Below are 19785 nucleotides of genomic sequence, written 5' to 3' on the forward strand. Positions count from 1 at the left end.
TTTCCAGTGGAGCCAACTGTGGCCAAGAATACGACATAGGGTGGACCCATTTGTATATCCATTCATTCATCCACAGATCGTAATTTTGACCAGAACCAGAGAACGATCCATGTCCACTTCAGTACCCCCAGAGGTATTGATTTGCTAAAGGAACAAGGAGGGCTTTGTGACTCGATAGATTTAACTTGCACCATTCACCATTTACTACACGGGGAGTCTTCGGTCAGCAGGGATCGAGCAGTAACTGGTTATAAAGTATTATTATAACACAATACAGTTAAGTGCAATTATTTGAAATGTAGAACAGTTTATGAGTCTCAATATTTCAAAAAAATATGAAATAAAGTTCTTTAAATTGGTTCTTTTATATTTATCCTAAAAAGTAGAAAAATATATTCTAAAATATGACTCTAAAAAGTAGAGTCATGAAAAATAAGAATGACTCCTAATAAATATGCATGCAATGATAGTTGACTAAAAGTCTAAATACAAAAATTATAAGTAAGAATATATTTAATGTATTTATATTTAAAAATAAGATCAAATTAATGATGCATTAATAAATAGAAAAGAATGGGTTTACAATGAACTTACCAACAAAAAAAAAAAATCATTTTTTCTTTCGGAAGAAAATTATATATAAGGTTTTGAGAAGAAATCCTTCGACATAGGAATTCAAATTAACATTAGTTGGATATATATAATGCCAAGGGGATAGATATATATATTTTTTTCTTGATATAACAAAGTTTTTGAGATACATCGAAAGAGTATTCTGCATTTTTATTTTCTTTCATTCCCAGCAAACAAAACGGTGCGGTGAATTGTTCCAACAAACAATTCACCACAACATGCGGAGGGAGGTTCAAATCTTAAATTAAATGATCAAAAGTATAATAATTTATAATTAACAATAATTATTTATGCAATCAAATCTCTATTTAACGAAGTCATTAAATCCAGATAATAAGTTCGTTATATGGAAAATTCGTTAAATAGAAAATCACCTTTTAAAATACTTAAACACTAAACAGATTTTAAATTCATAAACACTAGACATAATTAAAATAGCACTTTTATCCTGCAAACTTCTATCTTTATTATCTACTTTATTTAGTATCTACTCTTTAATTTATAAATCTTAATCATAAAAAAAATCTGCAAGGGAAGCAAGAATAGAGCAAAACATTATCCAATGTTACACTATCATGCTATATGCATTTTCAACTAAAAAAAGGTTGAATTTATGCATAATATTATAGTTGCATTTATTATAAAAGTAATTTTAAACATACATTACCCCATGCGCTCTTAAGTTTAATTGCCACGCATAAAATTCGTTAATTTGAACTGAGTTTTTCATTTGAAATGCAAACAAAAAGGTAAAGAGAAATTACTGCTTTCTTTAAGATGAATTTTAGAGAAAACAGTAAAACATTTCATAAAGCAGTGGCTTCGAAAATTAATTCAAGGTCATTTCCCCCATGAAATGAGTTAATAAGTTTGAAATGTTTGGAACAAGTTGAAATGTTGGACAAGTTGAAATATTTTGGAAAATAGGAAAAGTGGATCTCAATGAAAAGTTCGTTAATTAGAAAATTCACTTCGTTATTTGGAAGTTATTTTGCGACGAAATTTCCAAAATGTTCTTGGTTCATCGAAAAAATTCGTAAAATAGAGAAATTCGTAAAATGGAAGTTCGTTAAATAGAAGTCCGACAGTAACAAACAGAACGATATCATCTTGAAAATGGGCGATTTAAATAACATGTGGTTGCTTTTTCACCCGATCGAGTCAGTGAAGGAAAGGGAGAGAGGTCAAAGGTTAGGCTCTATCTATCCCCTGCCCCACTGAGGGGGTTCCCCAATACTACGAGAGAAACAGGTTTTTTATATTTGATATTTTTGAAGTAAACCAGTGCGCGCGAGGAGTGTTCTATAAAGTTACCTTGGCCTTGACATGCTGAGGGATCGTTGTCGTATATCCAAGTAGTACGACGAAAAAAAAGAAGGAAAAAAATGGCGTCATCTTTTTGCATAACAGCGAAGGAAAAGGAATTAATAAGCTTAGCATTTCAACGTTATGATCTTAGATTCAAAAATTTTGGAAACGATGACCCGATCGAGACCACGGATTTCCACGATCATGATCGTAGTGTTTTATCCAAATACACGAGAGAGTGTTTGAGCTATGGACTTTTCAAGAGCGAGCATAATGGACGTTTCACGCCTAAACAAGAGCCTTTGAATCTTTTAAAGAAATTATTCCGTTTTGATGATTACAAAGATTTAATGTCCGTTTCCGTGAAGAAAAGATTGAAGAGGATGAAACGAGAAGAGAGATTGCCGTGGGTCATTGATTTGTTGTTCGAATACCATCATCGTCACGAATGCTCCATGTTTGTAGCACTCGCTATTAAACTTTCCTTGAGAGCTTTTCAGTTGTATTCTGACAGTTATTCTAAATCATTATTGATGTCTCATGTGGGAGCCTCTCGTAGTCTATCTTACAAACTACGAGATTACTTGAGAATGATTCAGAAATATAAGTGCGATGGATTACTTGTGGCCACCGTTATGGAAGTGCTGTGCTCCACCCTTGAACATAAGCAATTCTTTTTCAAATCTGTGCTCGATCTAAAGTATGTATTCGAAAGTATTCAGAAGACTGCTGCAAGACTGCCATTCCATCTTAATGAAAAGGAACACGGAATATTTAATTGTTTTGATTTGTGCCTCAACTTCATGTTGCCAAAATTTGTGACTTTAGTTACATTCGGTGCTACCAGCAGTTACACTAAAGAAGATTGGGATATTTTGAAGTGGAGAGGAATTGACTGTCGTGAAAAGTAAGTGAAACACTTATGTAATAACACATTGCTGATCGGTCACGAGCTAACTCTTGTTTTTGTGGCCAAAAGCGTTGGTGACCGGTCACTCTTGTTTTCTTTAGTTGGGTGACTATTTTAAAAAGTGGGCGTAATTTTCGATACTTCTCAAGTTTTACTATTTAATTATCTACCAATTTATTATAACTTTACGAAAGTGCATATCTTTGCAAACCTTGCGAACGAATAATTTTTACCATACGGCATTAAACATTTTTAAAGTTTATTCATATTGTTTTACTTCCAATAAAACGATTGAATTGATGGAATACCACAAGCATCTAATTTTTCATCTCTAGTTAGCTAACTTATTTTAGCACTAAGATTAGATAATTTTATTAAATAATATTTACCCCGAGGAATTAATCTTGCTTTCATGATGATAATATTAATTTTAATTTTTTGGATTGGAGTATCATAAAAGAAGAAAATGGCTACTTTGTTGATTTATACGATAAAATATATGATTTTACTTTTAATACAAATTAACTTATTACTTGGAACTCTAATGTTTCTAAAAGCATCTATTGAAACACCATTTTTAATCAAATGAATAGAATTAAAAGAATATGTAGTAATGTTTATTTATGCAAAAAACAAATAGACAATCTATTTAAAAATTTGATTAAACAATGGATTCTCAACTAAAGTAATTAAATTCTATATAAAATAATAGAGTTAATTGTATGTTATTATAGATAAAATTACCGAAAACTTCTTTATTGGTTTATATTTTTTCCATGTGCACAAATCTATTTGGGGCAAATCCGGGCTAAAAATTTGTGCAAAACAAGCAAATTCATGTTTCTCTCTGTCTTAAATAAATGTTAATTTTCTAAAATCATTAAAATTGAATAATAGTATAGCAACCTTATCAATTATAAACTTCTTTGAGTTATCCAGTATAATATTATCAGCTTGTACAATTTCATTTTCGGGGGCAAATCCTTGGTAACCAGCAAATCAAACGCTCTTCAGTACTGCGGTAAGAACTAGTTGTGAGACAAAATCCCTCTACATACGCTTCTAGCTCAATTAGAACTTTTGTTATCATATTTTGTAATCTGGCAATCTTATAACGAAATTATTTTAAAGCATTCTTGAAAGTTTCCAGTTCATGTAAGTTCACTTTGAATTGGCTACTTGCTTTATGGATTTCGTTTTTTGTTTTGTTCTGTTCATTCTTAATTCCCCCCCCCCCTCCTTTTTATATGATATTTATTATTTAATGTGTCTATTTTATTTTAGTTCCTTTGAGTGCTCCTAACACTATTGTATTGCTATATTTTGCTTTGGCTATACTGATGCAATATTAGAAAGCACTCCTTTTAGCGGATATAACCGTATGAGATGACGAAGAGATTATATCTTTTTTCCCCGAATTTTTATTAATATATTTTTTAATTATAAATGTTTTTTAATGTTATTTTATTTCAATAATTTTTCTTCTCTTTTCATTATTATTTAATTATTTTCCATGTTTTCTTCATATTTTGATATTATATATATATATATATATATATATATATATATTCTACATGCTTAAATTACAAAAAATGAAAACTTTTTAATATCTGCATCCTACTTACCATACAATAGTTCATTAATCAAGCAATGTTTAATTTTGTCCCCCAAATCTACACATGATGTTCAGCCGATGATTTACTGATTTAAAAAATTAAAAACCTCGGAGGAACCGACAGGTGACACTCTTTTTGAAATGAAAGATTAGAACACAGTTATTACGATGTTTTTATTATATCTAATCCTAATACCCTGAATTAACTTTTATCTAATGATCCGATTTTCACATGGTTGGTTTTAATCTTAAAACCAACTTTCTGTGTAAAGGATTAATAATTCAGGCACAAATTTTTTTTCTGAATAAATGAAATATTTGATCTGTATTCTTCAGCCTCAAAATATTAGGAGAGCGGACGAATATTTTTTAAATGAATCACACATTTTTCTACACAATTATAAAAATTAGTTATCCTAAGATAATTTTTATGTTTTATATATGATTTTATGCACATAAATTATTCTAAAAAAATATTATAATTTTCATTATTTATAACCGAAAATGTTGAAAAAATTACAGAATATTGAAAAGAGAGGAAGGAAGTTATTAAAATAGAATAATATAATTAAAAAAAAAATAAATTTAAAAAAAAGATTTTTTAAGAAAAATCCGGGAAAAAATTATATAATTCCTTTATTAGCTCACACGATTACATCCACAAGAAGGAGCACTTTCTAATATTGTATATATAGCCAAAGCAAAATATATCAATACAATAGTGTGAGGAGCACTCAAAAAATTTTTTGAAACAAAATAGAATTTATAAAATTATAAATATTACGTAAAAAACAATAAATAAAATGTTAAGAAAAAAAAACAGAAGCATAAAACTAAATCTATAAAGCGAGGAGTAAATTTAAATGAATTTACACATGCGGGAAAACTTTCAAGAATGATTTAAAATATTATCTTAATAAAATTGCCAGAATCACAAAATATGAAAACAGTAGAGCAAATATAGGTAAAAGGGTTATTATAGGAATTTTGTTTCATAGCGCATTTCTACTGGGGTACTGAGGCGTGCTTGATTTGTTAGATTCCAAGGATTGGCCCGAAAATGAATGTGCGCAAGGTATTATTATGCCAGATAATTTAAAGAAGTTTATAATTAATAAGGTTCATATTTAATTGGACAATTTTAATGATTTTAGACAATTAACATTTATGTAAGAAAAAGAGAGAGTTTCCCAAATCAGATATAACAAATATTTCGGACATTCACTGAAGCAACTATGTGATTGTTGACATTCACCGGTTGAAAGTCGACATTCTCTTTATTTCGGTCATTAACGGTAACATATATATTTTGCGATAAATATGTTTACATTTTTCACTACACTCTTATGGTTTTTGTCACTAAAATAACAAATATTTTGGACATTCACAGAAGCAACTATGTGATTGTTGACATTCACCGGTTGAAAGTCGACATTCTCTTTATTTCGGTCATTAACGGTAACATATATATTTTGCGATAAATATGTTTACATTTTTCACTACACTCTTATGGTTTTTGTCACTAAAATAACAAATATTTCGGACATTCACAGAAGCAACTATGTGATTGTTGACATTCACCGGTTGAAAGTCGACATTCTCTTTATTTCGGTCATTAACGGTAACATATATATTTTGCAATAAATATGTTTACATTTTTCACTACACTCTTATTGTTTTTGTCACTAAAATAACAAATATTTCGGACATTCACTGAAGCAACTATGTGATTGTTGACATTCACCGGTTGAAAGTCGACATTCTCTTTATTTCGGTCATTAAAGGTGACATATATATTTTGCGATAAATATGTTTTCATTTTTCACTACACTCTTATGGTTTTTGTCACTAAAATAACAAATATTTCGGACATTCACAGAAGCAACTATGTGATTGGTGACATTCACCGGTTGAAAGTCGACATTCTCTTTATTTCGGTCATTAACAGTAACATATATATTTTGCAATAAATATGATTATATTTTTCACTACACTCTTATTGTTTTTGTCACTAAAATAACAAATATTTCGGACATTCACTGAAACAACTATGTGATTGTTGACATTCACCGTTTGAAAGTCGACATTCTCTTTATTTCGGTCCTTAACGGTAACATATATATTTTGCAAAATAAATATGTTTACATTTTTCACTATACTCTTATTTTTGTCACTAAAATTACAAATATTTCGGACATTCACTGAAGCAACTATGTGGTTGTTGACATTCACCGGTTAAAAGTCGACATTCTCTTTATTTCGGCCATTCACGGTAGCATATATATTTTGCAATAAATATGTTTACATTTTTCTCTGCACTCTTATGGTTTTTGTCATTAAAATTTCAAATATTTCGGATATTCACAGAAGCAACTATATCGTTTTTGTCACTAAAATGTTCTTTATTTTACATTGACGTCATTTGGACATACTTCATACTTCTTTGACATATTACTAGAACATCAGCATTGCTAAGAAGCTTTAGAACTAAAATATCATGTCATTGCCTAAAATTTTAAATGACTCATGTAATTAAAAGAGAAACCACGGAAATTTTTTTCCCCGGTATAGCATTCTCTTAATACATTTTTATAATATTCTTTTCAAAATGAATGGAAAAACTAAACACATTCAAGCTCAAATTTCTTTTTGAAAAAAATTCTATCAAAATCTAACTAATCATTAATGAGGAAGGCAAACTTAAAATGTCAAAACCAAATTTGATAGAATAAAGGAACGTGGTGGGAATGGTAAGAATTCATTTTCAACTCCTCTCTCTTTCCTTCTGCAATCAAACTCGTTTTGATGCTTTAAGGTACGCGTATAGTTTAAGTTTGTCTATGTAAAGTAACCCTCTCACCCATCGTCTGGTTGATTGTCGGTGACGAGGTTGAATTATTTCACTTAGGGAGATGTTACGGCAAGAGAACGTAATGTAAATGAACACCGAACAGTGGCACTGAACCTTTAACAATGAAGTAGAATATGCCGGGCACCCACAGCCGGATTATACCTTTCGTAAGCCCTATGCATAGTCGTTTTGGGGCCCTCCCCTTCTTCCCCCACTCCTCGCCTCTTTTCAAAATATATGCTAAAATTTTCTTGCATATTTTTTTGTAACATTTTTATTAATATGGATTTTAGTTTACAAATTTGTTTATCGAACTTTATCTGCAATACCGACATACTGCCGAACTGAAAGCGCAAAATTTGGTGAAAAAGCAACTATGTTGCTTACCATTTACCAAATTCATTATGCAACCATTTACCAAAGCAGCTATGTTGTTAAATATGATGTACAATGCAATCGAAAATATATTTAATAACAAAAAAGGTATGATACTACAGTGCCAATGAGGAAACTGGATTCAATTAATCCTTTTACATAACTGCGCAGAGTGCCATCTATCGGACATCAGAAATTATTATTATTAACATAGAGAAATATTATTAACAAGAAGTACCAAAAACTCCCCTCTCTTAAATGGGGTCATTCTTATTTCCATAGCACACATATTCATCGACAGACTATGACACAACAGTGATTCGCTATATTTTAATAACGTTTTTGCTTAAGTATTTGTCCATAATATGCCTGCTTTGAAAATAAATAAAAAATAAAATAAAAGCTTTTGAACTTTATAGCAGCTGAAACTTTATAGTAGTTGTAACTGTCGAACTAAAACATTAGTTATAGTATTTTTTAAATCCTTTTTCGTAGGATTTATTATTTTGATTATTTATTTATTTTAAAATATTGATTATTTTTGAAAAAAGATATTGGAGTTTTAAAAGAAATCTATGTTTTTGCGTAACGTTTCCTGATTCTTTGTTAAAGTAGTGATAAGAAGTCTCAGTTCACATATAACATTAAGGATAAAACTCTTCCATTTTGGTAGAATAATTTATTTAGCTTATTCTACCAAATTTGGTTTATTCTATTGTTTTGTTCCTTGGTTTATTCTACCAAAATGGAAGATTTAAAAAGTAATGCCAACAGTGATGCCTTAAATGATCACAATGAAGGGGGGGGGGAGCAGAAGTAAAAGATTTTCCTGAATATAATAAATGAAAAAATTTCAGCAAAACTGCGGATTTTCGAAATTCTTATACGTCGTATAACCACTTCACTTAATCAACCGATTCTTTTGTTTCCAATTTCTTTTTTTCTTTTTTTCCGATTTCATCAACTGCTAGCAGCATTGACTATTATAAATTATTCAGCTAAAAATGCTTTAAGCAAAATTAAACTTTCAAAAATGTCAAACTGATAGTAATCAATTATTAATAATTATAAATTTATTGGTAATTAAGATGCATTTTTAATTGACAATTATTTTTATTTAACTTTTTCAAGTTAGTTTTATTTAACTTCGTAGACAAAATTTTTTTGGCTGTTAATTTTAAAAAATTTTATTTTCGATTTATTAGATTTTTAAGATTTAGACCGGGAATTTGAGAGTTAACTTTACCAGACGCCCATCTTTTCATATATTGAGGATCAAGAACCGGAATCCACAGGTGAATATGAATTTTCGGCAAAAAATTTGTGATGCATTAATAACAATGGTCGCCAAACTAATACAGCTTCTGAGCTACAGTAAATTCTTCTGTGAATTACCAACATTAAAAAAAAGGAAGAAATAAATAAAATGAAAAATACTCTTTGGTACAGTAGCTCAGTGAAAAATTTAAGGTTAGTCAACCGGAGCGCCAAGGGGATCTGCCAAAAATGCCCACACGAGCTGCTTGTGGTTCGCGATAGACATTTTGGCGATTGCCGAATCACCGATTTAAAATATTCAAGAGATAAATGCGCGAGATAATGCAAAAAAATTTGCATCAGAGGCTTTGCAGTAATGCAAAATAATACGCTTTTACCAAAATAAATGTCTCAAATTTCAATCCATGCGTTTTTTATTAGACAAATAGAGCTAAAAAAAGCTTCATTTCGATATTTTATAAATAACAGGCTGATAAGTCTAATTTATAATTGCGCAAAATAACATGTTCCCACGTACCTCATTTGGAAGGGAGTCATCGCGGCTAATATATGTATGTATATATATACAATATATTAGAAGGAGTTAACCATAACGTAACTTACATTAAAATTACGTGTATGAATATTGTTGCTATAAATTGTTTATCTTTTATTCTTTAGTATGCTGATAAATGAAGATCCTAAAATGCCTGTCTATGGACACAGAAGCCTCCGCTTAACTCAAATGGCTCGTTTGTTCCTAAAACGTCAATCAGACAGACACACTTCTGATGAGGCAACGTTTGTTCTGAAGCTATTGTGGGCATCCATTCCTGAACCGTACATTACAGAAAAGGATGTGACATATTATTTGAGAGAGCCTATTCAAGTGATGTTTGTGTTTGACAGAAATTGTGACAGACCTTATAACCTCTACCGCACATCCAAAGATTACCCAGACACCCCCGCTGCTGAAGCCATGTATAGAAAGACATTGACTATGGATCCAATTGTAAGTGATTCAAAAATACATCACGTAGAACGTACGCCGCAGGCTGCGACAGTCATCAAAGCCTGGCAGTGGTTCAAAGAAGTTGTATTAGGCGGAGATAGCCCTGTCAGTTCACCAAGAAGTTTGCAGCATTTATGCAGGTGTACCATCCGCCTACCTTTGGCAAAAAATTTCCTACTTCCAAAAAGTGTTCATTTGCTTAATATCCCGGATGGAATTAAAAATTATTTGTTGTTGACAGACTGTGGTAACAATCCATATGACTGGAACAGTAATAGCAACATAAGAGCGTCCTAAGGAGTCACACCTATAGTAACTTCCCCTGTATTAATTTAGGAAAGGTTGCGGAGATGCTAGGTATTAAATGCAACTATTATACATTGTGTTTATTTAAGATATGTAATGCATTTCCTGTAAAAGAGTCACATTTGTGGTAAATTCTCATGTAATAATTTAAGAAAGGTTGCGGAGATGCAAGGTATTAAATGCAACCATTATACATTACGTTTATGTAAGATATGTAATACATTTTCTGTATATTCATTAAATATTTTTTTTAAAAAAAGTTGTAAGGGATTATGAAAACAATTTTGCTGTTGCTTTGTTTTATTTATCAATGAAGTTTTAACCTGCTTACCATGGATATAGTCCCTGTTGCTTATTTACTGAAATATCATGTTTGACAGCAAATAAAACTTAGATTCCAGCTCGCAGGGATACATTTACTGCAATGAGTAAGAGAATGGTAGAATAATGGTGAAGTGTTGTTTTATCACTTTAATACAGGATAGACTAATTCAGAAGGTTAGCAAATATTTATTCACCATAGCTGTTCTATTTTTCATCCAGGCTGTTGCCATGCAACATACAAGAAATGATTTATAACCAGCTTGCTTAATCGATTCATTATCGATTAAGAATAATACTACAGATTATCCCCCCAGTGACAGAGGATTTTACTCTGAAACGACATAATATTTCAAATAAAATTTTAAATATTACACTATTTACATCATTGATAAATAATATTTTATACTAAACAACCTTATGCTTAGTTAATAATGTTAATAACAAACATAAGTTGCCAGTTTTGCTGGAAAGTGTACATGTCTTCCAGACCTAGTCACAATGTTGTCGGGTTCCTTGGGAGAATGATTTTTTTTCTGTACGTAAGGATTTGGAAATTCCAGGTTTTACAACCCGTAAGTTTGATTCAACCTTCTCTGTAGTAGGAATCAAATATGCTGGCTTTACACAGTCTATGGACACAGTAGATTGCCTACCATTTAATTGAATTGTAAGGTTTTTAGCTGACTGTTTCAAAACCTTATGTGGACCTGTATAGGGTTGACATAAGGGAGGTTTTACACAATCCACTCTTAAAAACACGTGAGAACAAGTGCTTTGTGAGGGATTAACGTAAAATGTACTTCGTCCATGCGCAGATGTGGCAATTGGATTCAATTCACGCATGGTGTTTCTAAGACGATCAACAAAAATGTTATCACATGGTGGAATGATAGATGTTTCTAGCATGTCTCTTGGAAGTTGAAAAGTTGTTCCGTATACCAGTTCGGCACACGATGCGTTCATATCCTCCTTTACAGATTCCTAAAAGGACTACTGGAAGTACTTCTGTCCACTGTGAGTTTTCATGCACTTTTATTGATGATTTTAAGTAACGGTGAAATCTTTCCACAATGCCATTTGAAATGGGATGGTATGCTTTCGTACGAATTCGGTTTGTACCCAACATTCCGGAAAATTCACGATATAAAGATGATCGCATCTGAGAACCTTGATCTGTTGTAATTATCGAAGGGCATCCGAATCGAGATATCCAAGTGTGGAAAATTGCACGACAGATGGTTTTGGCTTGCATGTCCACAATCGGTATGGCTTCAGGCCATCTTGAAATTCTATAGATCATTGTTAATAAGTAGCTGTAGCCATCAGATGAAGGTAACGGGCCTACAATGCCGATGTGTATTTGTTGAAATCGAGCATCGGGTAAAATGAATGTTCCTAGAGGAGCTTTGGTGTGTCTTTGAATTTTAGAAAGCTGACAAGGTTCACAGCATTTCACCCATTCTTTTATATTTTTCTTCATATTTGGCCAAACACATCTGGCACAGATGAGCTTAGTAGTAGCTGTAATACCAGGATGTGATATGCCATGCGAGAGTTCGAAAATTTGTCTTCGAAATGTTGCCGGGACGAATGGACGTGGAAAACCATTTGAAATGTCGCATATTAAGTCAGTGTCTGTATTTTGACATGGTTTGAGTTCAAGATCAAGAGAAGAATGTTTATTTTGAGGAAAATCTTGGATTTCTGCATCAGTTTGTTGAGCCTTCGCCAGATCGTGAAAATTTAGAAAATTCGATTTAGTAATTGAATTTAATTCTATACGCGAAAGTGTGTCGTCTACTATATTTGTGGATCCCTGTACATGTCTAAGGTCAGTTGAATATTGAGATATAAAATCTAAATGGCGTAGTTGTCTAGAGGAACATTTATCCGGATTTTGTTTGAATGCATAAATTAGTGGTTTTTGATCAGTATATATTTTGAAATTCTCTACCCTCTAACCTGTGTTTGAATTTTTTTATTGCCGAATAAATAGAAAATAACTCGCGGTCATAGATTGACCATTTTTTTTTTAGAATTATTTAATTTCATCGAGTAAAAAGCTAAAGGCTCCCATTTCCCCTCTGAAAGTTGCATTAATGAACCCCCTATTGCAAAATCCGATGCGTCAACCCATAAACTTAAGTTTGCACCAGGAATAGAGTGTTTTAAGAGGGTTGCCTGCGCGATTGCTTCCTTTGCCTTTAAGAAGGATTTTTCTGCGTTTTCATTCCATTTTAATGGCTCATTTTTGACCTTAGAATGATTTTTCTTTTTGTTTTATTTCCTTCTAAAAATTGTATTAAAAGATTAAGGATATCGGCGGCTTTTGGGATGAATCTGCGATAGAAATTAAAAAATTATGCCTAAAAATCTGCGAATTTGTGTTAAATTGGGAGGTTGAGGAAATTCTAATATGCATTGTACGCGATCGGGTAGAGGTTCGATTCCTAATTCTGTTAATTTAAAGCCTAAGAAATTTAAAGAATTTTTACTGAATGTACATTTTTCGACATTGATACAAAGACCATATTGTTCTAATCTTGCAAATAAATTCTAAAGGTTTTGTATATGTTCATTATGATTTTTAGACGCGATTAATATGTCGTCGATAAATGCATAAATATTAGTTAAATCTCTAGTGACTTCGTCAATAAATCTTTGGAATATAGCTGCTGCGTTGCTCAGTCCGAACTGCATGCGTGTACTTTCGAATAGTCCTAAAGGTGTACAAATGGCCGTTTTATGAATGTCATCAGGGTTAATTGGAATCTGGTGATAGGCCTTTACTAAGTCAATGTGACTGAAAATTTTGGAGCCATGCAGTTCAGATGTGAAATCAGCTACACAAGAAATGGGATATTTTTCCTTCACCGTTTGTACATTTAGTGCCCTAAAATCACCAACTGGCCTCCACTGCAGTGTTTGCACTGCAGTTCCCGTTTTTGGGACCATGTGAAGTGGGGATGCATAATTACTTCTAGACGGTCTTATGTGCCCTAACTCCATCATTTTTTTTAATAAATTTTTTTAAATAATTTTTTACTATAAGTAATCTTAGTAAATTAAGTACACATATAGTGTAAATTTAAAAATATTATTAGTAATTTTAAAAAAAAGAAGCATTTTTGAAATGCTAATTTTAAGAAAGTTCCCTATTTGAATTGAAATTATTTGAAAATATAATTCATTCAAAACTTTTAACCTAGAAAAGTGATTTGAAGGAGAATTTTAATAATTTTTAATAAGAAAACAGAAACTTATTTTATACAATTATTTTCGTGTAATTTTTGTTATACCATCTAAGACAATCGTGAAGCATAATATATATTGTATTATTTTAAATATGTTATAAGTATATGAAGCAAGTAATGAAGTTTTTCTATACAAGTTTACTTTAAAACTACTGGCATACAATTACATACAATTGAACATGATATTGGAATTCATTTTCTCTCCACTTTAAATGAAGGCAGATGTATTTGAGAAGTATTTGGCAGATTCGCTACCTTTCTTTTCAGCAGCCTGTGGATTTACTATTTCAATATCCTGAAAAAATGTGTCATTTAAGATAAGACCAAAGATAACTGCTAGTCTAGCAAATTTGGTTAATGAAGGAAGTTAAAAAAAATAATAATAAAAAGATCCCAGGAGTTAAGATACACTAATAATAACATTTGGAAAACTGCTTTTGGTGTCTTTTTAATAATTTATTTTGTTAATTAAAGTTATTTCTTTGAGTGAAATTAGTAAACATGAAGGCTTTTAAAAATATCAAATTTTAACTAAATTTTCTGGAAAACATAACTTTTATGCTTGCAACATGTTTTTAAATTATTAATAATTGATTGACTTTTAATAAAACGCTGTGTAGTTGTCAGGGAGCAGACCCAACGCCTCCTATAACTGAAAGCCTCCACACGGATTTTTGTAGGTAGTCTGATCAGACCACTATAAAGGTAAACCAATTAGTAAAAGAACCATTTAATATGAAATCCATTAAAAATTTGAATGTGGTAGCAAATATGTGTCTCAAAATGTATTTAATTTATGAAAGTAATTGGTTAGTTTTATTCACTTGCCAACCACTACAGATTCAATTCTCAAATATATATGATAAATTTCTCTCGAGAACTTTTAAAATAGAATTTGGGTTCATGCGCACAAGTGGTTCGCTTTTTAAATAATCTGCGCAGACTACTTATAAGAAACCGTGTGGAGGCTTTCTGATGTAGGAGGTGATGGCTGACCTCGCATATGAAAGGTCCTTGGTTCGAATCCCAAACAAGGCATGGATGTTCTATCGTTCTCTGCGCTATCTATTCATACGGTGAGAAATACGTTGGTCCACCAAATAGGGTGCCACTGAAATAGTGGCTAACAAATCTTCCCTGAATGACAAGTGTCAATCGAGTGGTCATTGAGGAAGAAAAAAATTCTTTTTTAACAAAACAGGGCAGCAGGCTTTCACAATTCTACCCATCAATTTGTTTAAAGATAATATAAACTGCAGACAAAGAAATGTTAAAAGTTACTAATACAAAAAAAAAAAAAAAACATCTCAGTAAATTGATTTGTAAAATTTAAGTTCTAAAACGATCTAATTTTCATAGTCTGCATTTAATTTGTGTATATATATTCGGATAGAGAAGGAATTTTGAGATCTCTATGGATATTTGAATTACGAACCATCTGGCACGGGTGATTTTTCGGAGTATTTTATCTTGTCATTGGTTGAGCTTTTTCATTAGGTGTTCGGGTATAGTAGTCCAGGCAGTTGAAGCATATGTAAGTATAGGTTGTCGAAACGAGTTTTGTATTTACTTATAATTCAGAAGGTATGAAATAATTCGAGACGAATATGGTATTTTACTGCGCACAACTTTTTGTAGAGCAGCTGTTCTCAAATGGTGTTCCACGTAATTCCAAGGCTTTCTCAATTAGCTGCCTCCAGGCAAGGCGACTTTGAGCTAAATTTTTCCACCTATTTATTCTCAACAATTCCTTCTCAACACTGTCCAACCATCTTGCAGCTGGTCTCCCTCTTCTTCTAGTTCCTTCGATTTTCGAAAAAGTAAGTTGAAAAGAATATTCACTCATGAAAAATTCCATTAGTATTTCGAATCGAATAAAAATAACTGAATTTTATTGTTTTGCCGTGTTTGGAAGATTTCACTTAAACGCAGAAAAAAGTAGGCAGGTATTTTATTTACGCCAAACTAGAGCATCCCAATGGACTTTTGGCGACGGTCTGGGAAACATCCCTGAGGATGATCCGAAGACGAGCCATCACAATTTTGTTTCTCTGCAGAGGGGACGACTTTCCCACTTAGCCCTACGACCTGCGCATGAAGTCGAGCACTTAATGGTAGAACAGTTTAAAAAAACAATACCGCGTACACTCGATCCCTAGTCAGACTGATCAAAGTAGTCGCCCACCTGCTTACTGGCCGCTGCTAGTGACGCTTGACTTCGGCGTTCTACTGGCAACCGCGTCCATACAATCAGTCTACTGCGGGACCGTGTAGAAAAATACATTGGCTTCGCATGCTGTATTTCATAACCAAAAATTATTGTTGATGCTATCGTAGCCAGAGGTGGCGCCCTCTATGGCCAAGAATTCGACTACGCTTATAGGGCAGACCAGGGCTAAAGAGAATACAAGGGCTAGTTCACTCCGCTCTTAGAGCTGAAGCTACGATTTCCCTCCTCATGACGTCACTGTGTCCACAGATCTCGGAGATCGCAAGCAAAGATATAACTTTGAATCTTTCTCTTTGTAAAAATAAGTTAGACTTTTTCTGGTTATTAGCCTTCAAACTTTACGTAATTAACACATTATTTCCGTTCATAAACATAGTTCAAAAAAAACTTTCTTGGTTATTATATTAAAAAAATACCATTTTAAACTTATAAAAAAGTTTTGCTAGTTGGTGAAAATGACACGATGAATACTTTATTTTAAAAAGTTCAGTTTTAACTTTAACTATTAAGAAAAATGAAGGCATATATCGACACTTTTTTTAATCTACATATTCTTTCATAAAGATAAGTTAAGTTAAATTTAGAATCCCTGATTTTAAAATATGTCGTTAATAGCAATTTGTTCATACTTCATCATTAGGAAACATCAACCTTAAACGCTAATTACTGAAACAAAATAATAATTTAGGTTCATAATGACATTAGAAATTTTACAATTGTTTATAGACATTTAAATTTACGATGATATAATTTATAGATATTTAAATTGAAAAGAATATAATTTTTTAAAAAAATCATAAATATTTAGAATAACTACATTAAAAAATATGTTATGAAATTAGGAGAATTTCAACTATGTACTATATATTTTATTTATACTTTTTACTTACATTTTAATTTTCTTTGACTTTATCTATTTTTTAATTCTTTTCACCTGCCTTTCTTTATGAAGTAACGAGGCGGTTTCTATTTAGATAATGAATTTTTATAAAAGTTCTTTACGACAGAATAAACGTATTGCTGTTTTATATTAACTGTGTCATTTCGGAATCCATTCTTTACATAGTTGTTCATTTACTTTAGGGAACACGCGAAAAATTATACTTTTTCCTTTTGTTTTTATATCAGAATTTTTGCAAGTTGCAATCGCGCAAACTGGCATTTCGATAATAGTTTTAAATTCTTGTAAATTCACTGCAAAAAACTGAGGAAAGTCATTATAGAAAATAACAAATATCTTAGAATATCTCGCAAAAAGAAATTATCCAATATTAGTTAGAGCTAGTAAGGCCAAACGCTCCGTTCTTGAAGTAAAAGTGCGAGCTTTGCGCCAAAGTGACGTCACTAGAGTGACGTCGGAGGATCGGCGCGGCAAGAGATACTTCAAACGAATGAACCAGCCCTTCTATTCTCTTTAGCCCTGGGGCAGACCCATTCACACATTCTTTCAATCATCCACAGATCGTAATTTCGACCTGAACCAGAGAACGATCCATCTCCAATTCAGTATCTCCAGAGGTATATTTTGCTAAGAAAATATGGAGGACTTTATAACCCGACAATTTTAACGTGCACCAGTCACCATTTACTGGGCGGGGAATCTTCGGTCGGCAGAATTCGAACTCCCGTTCTCACCAACGCGAGTCCAGTGCCCTGCTAACCAGGTTATCCCGGCCAACATAAATTATTAAAATGCTTAATATAGCATTTTGTTTAATATTAAAATGCTTAATATAATATAATTTAATACTCTCTTATTTTGATCTAAATTAATACAAAATAATAAAAAATCTGTTTTATATAAATTCTGCATCAAAAGGTCATGAGAGGAAATGAACTAGGTCTAAGGAGCCGTCTGACCTATGCAACAAACACATAAATTTACTCTTTCCCTAGCGATAGTGAAAGACAAATTGAAGTGCAATTGAAGATAAAATTAACTTTTCTCAATTGCTATGGCATACACTCATTTTCGTTTCGAAAATTCGCTTTTATATATAAAATAGATTCATTTGCGTTTTGTGGTAGTCAAAACCATATTAAGTTAAATTTATAAACCTGAGAATTAAAAGAGAAGTTTATAAGATTCATAAGCACTTTAAATATAAAAATGAAATACTAATGACAATTTGTAATTGTTGGTAGTTGTGCAAACAGAGTGATTTCGAGGGCGTCTTTCAACTAGACATGGGCTCGTAAGGTGTATTCGTAATATATATACATATATATATATATACATACAGAGCCGGATTATACCTTTCGTAGGCCCTAGGCACAGCCGTTTATGGGCCCTTCCCTCCTTCCCCCACTCCTCCCCTCTTTTCAAAATATATGCTAAAATTTTCTTCGTATGGAAATGTATTACGCCATTTTAGATGTATTAATTTCAGAAATGACTAAAAGGCGTAAAGCTTACAGTGATTTGTACGATAATTTCGGTTTTCTTGTTCACAAAAATTTGTCAGAATCTGAGATTAAACTAAAAGTGCAAAATTCGGTGAAAATTTATTCATCCGATTTAGAGGAAAACTTTGTTGATGAATTTTTACTATTTTCAAATTTGTATGAACATAAATTTGCACAAGAAATGTTGAAGGCTCAAATTAAAGATAAACTTGTGAATACTTTTCCTAACGTTCACATTGCATTAAGAATATATTTGTCGATTCTTGGATCAAATGCAGATGGAGAAAGATCTTTCTCCAGATTAAAATTGATAAAAAATTATTTGCTTTCAACAATGAATCAAGATCGTTTGGCATCGCTCGCACTTATGTCTATTGAATCGGACATTTTGCGTAGTTTGGAATTCGACAGCATAATACAAGATTTCGTTGAATCCAAAAAAGTAATGTATTAGATCATAAGATTCTGCAAAATAATTGATTACCGTAAAATATTATATTTTTATTTGTATCTTCATAATTTTGTGCAAAATACACTTGTTGTTTTTAAAGCTAAATTATTTTTGTCAAAAATTTTTTTCCTCCCAAGTTTTTCGTAGGCCCCTGAATTTCGTAGGCCCTAGGCACGTGCCTAGTGTGCCTATAGGTTAATCCGGCCCTGTATATATACACATACAAAAAAAGGCTAAAAAAATTTTTTTTAAAGAGAAAAAGAGAAATTAAAAACCTGGAAAACAAAATGAGGAAAAGATATAATCTTATGTCATCAGCTCACACATGATTATCCACAAAATAGAGTGCTTTCTAATATTCTATTAACGTAGCCAAGGCAAAAATATATCAATACAATATTGTGAGGAGCACTAAGAAAATCTGAAATTGAAATCGAACCTATTAAGTAAAAAATATAAAACAAATTGAGCAAAAATAGTAAATAAAAAATTCAAGAAAAATACAGAATAAAACACAAAATATAAAGCGAGCAGCGAATTCAAATGTATTTCCACCAATCTTTAAAAAATCATTTTCGGTACAAGTTTGCCATATTACAAAATATGAAAATAAAAGCGTAAATATAAGATAGTGGGATATATTTTATTTCTCAAGTTCTTACTGAAGTATATATGTATTATTAAGTATGTCCGCTTGATGAACAGCAATAAAAAATTCAAAACAGCATGCTAGAGTTGCTAGTTGGTACTGATATTCCAACAGCATGCTAGTTGAAATATAAATACTACTTTAAACAAATAAAATTAGATGTATTTTTTATGAATGAAAGAAAAAAGAAAAATTTAAACACAC

The 19785-nt window shown here is 31.7% G+C and overlaps 1 protein-coding gene across 1 annotated transcript; it reads left to right on the forward strand.

Moving 5' to 3' along the window:
- Positions 1 to 1849: 1849 nt before the first annotated feature.
- LOC107450870 (uncharacterized) lies at positions 1850 to 10604 on the forward strand. Its single transcript, XM_016066793.5, has 2 exons — positions 1850 to 2848; positions 9631 to 10604. Exons 1-2 carry the CDS (start codon positions 2019 to 2021, stop codon positions 10256 to 10258), a joined length of 1458 nt encoding a protein of 485 aa, XP_015922279.3. The 5' UTR covers positions 1850 to 2018; the 3' UTR covers positions 10259 to 10604.
- Positions 10605 to 19785: the final 9181 nt, after the last annotated feature.

This window comes from Parasteatoda tepidariorum, chromosome 4 (genome assembly GCF_982258835.1).
Source record: "Parasteatoda tepidariorum strain Cologne lab strain chromosome 4, Ptep-v5.0, whole genome shotgun sequence".
Taxonomy (NCBI): domain Eukaryota; kingdom Metazoa; phylum Arthropoda; class Arachnida; order Araneae; family Theridiidae; genus Parasteatoda; species Parasteatoda tepidariorum.